Source organism: Pogona vitticeps, chromosome 14 (assembly GCF_051106095.1).
Source record: "Pogona vitticeps strain Pit_001003342236 chromosome 14, PviZW2.1, whole genome shotgun sequence".
Taxonomy (NCBI): Eukaryota; Metazoa; Chordata; class Lepidosauria; order Squamata; family Agamidae; genus Pogona; species Pogona vitticeps.
Window position 1 is genome coordinate 9,488,558 of NC_135796.1, and position 1,748 is coordinate 9,490,305.

The 1,748-nt window shown below is 48.2% G+C and overlaps 1 gene segment (V, D, J or C); it reads left to right on the forward strand.

Moving 5' to 3' along the window:
• Positions 1 to 292: 292 nt before the first annotated feature.
• LOC144584760 (immunoglobulin lambda variable 4-60-like) lies at positions 293 to 999 on the forward strand. The segment is given in 2 exon segments: positions 293 to 451; positions 613 to 999. Coding segments are annotated over 2 exon segments (354 nt in total).
• The last annotated feature ends 749 nt before the right edge of the window (positions 1,000 to 1,748 follow it).

Genomic DNA, 1,748 nt, shown 5'->3' on the forward strand with positions numbered 1-1,748 from the left:
CACCAGAAGTAATGCTACGTCAGTCCACTACAAGCGTTGTGTCTTTCTGGCATCTGAAAGGCTTGTGTATCTCTTAAGATACAACCGCCTGGCCTTCTCGACGTATACTGTAGACTTTGGCATTTGTGAAACGGTCTCTGCCACCTTCATTCCATGATGCCTTGCAGTTCACCAACATCTGGAGGGCTGCAGATGTTCCCTCCTGGGCTGCAGGGAAAGAGAGGCAGGCCCTCCCTTTGATGGTCCTTCTGGAGCAAGGAAGGGGAGGTTTGCAGATCATCTTTGAGACCCAATGAGCAAGCAGGCGATTTGCATAGAAAGCAGGATCCAGAGTCCCGAAGCTCTTAAGACAACCCAGTAAGGATTCTGACCAGACCAGCATCGTTGCCTTGATTTGAATCCCTCACCATGGCCTGGGCTGTTCTCCTCCTCCTCCTCAGTTACTGTTCAGGTGAGGGGAGCATGTTTTCCTATACAGTCTGAAAATGAAATAGAGATGAGTCGTTGGATTTAAGGATGCTTTTGTGATGAGGTCTCCCACTCCCCGGTAATCCTTTCTCAATCTGGTGCCGCGCAGTGAAAGCGGGCATTCATGTCTCTGTTTCTTTCCAGGTGTCAGCTCGCAGCCCACACTGACTCAGCCGGCCTCGCACTCTGTGACTCTGGGAAACACAACGAGACTCTCCTGCACCCTCAGCAGTGGGTATGAGGGCTATGCTGTCGCTTGGTACCAACAGAGGATGGATCAGGCCCCTCGGTTCATTTGGTACGGAAGTAGCACCAGGGGAGACGGGGTCTCAGACCGGTTCTCCGGCTCTGAATCCGGCAAAGATCGCTACCTGACCATCACCAGGATCCAGGCGGAAGATGAGGCCACCTACTACTGTGGTACATACTATAGCAGTGGCAGTAGCGTTGTGTAACCCACAGTGATACAACTGCAAGGGGAACCGAGACAAAAACCTCTACTAAGGAAAGGAAGGGAAGTCTGCGCTTTGTGCTCTCCTTTGTTTCAGCATTTTCAGAAAACCTCTTACAGGTGGATTCAGACAAATGGAACATGTGACATGTGCAGCCATTTAAAAAGGCGCCATGGGTTTCACTCCTCTGCAATTATTTCAGGGAGAACATCATTTAATGTCTTACTCCCCAGCAAGGTGGGTTCTGAGCCTGAACCACCGACAGCTGGCACAGAGACATTGACCTTCCTATGTGCATATATTACGACCAGGTATTCACTGCAGATGTATGAAGATAGCCACATGGAACATAATTTAAATGTTATATTTAAGTTTTATCATTGAATTTGAGGTTCTAGTTAAAATTATTTAAATAAATAATTATCATATTTACAGCCCCATTCTAAAGTATTAATATTAGCATTATTTTAACATTGCATTTTTACTGATACCTATGGCATGATAGTAAAGGTAAAGGTAAAGGTTTCCCCTTGACAATTTTTGTCCAGTCGTGTTCGACTCTAGGGGGCGGTGCTCATCCCCGTTTCCAAGCCATAGAGCCAGCGTTTTTGTCCGAAGACAACCTTCCGTGGTCACATGGCCAGTGCGACTTAGACACAGGACGCTGTTACCTTCCCACAGAGGTGGTCCCTATTTATCTACTTGCATTTGCATGCTTTCGAACCACTAGGTTGGCGGGAGCTGGGACAAAGCGACGGGCGCTCACTCCATCACGTGGATTCGATCTTACGACTGTTGGTCTTCTGACCCTGCAGCACAGGCTTCTGC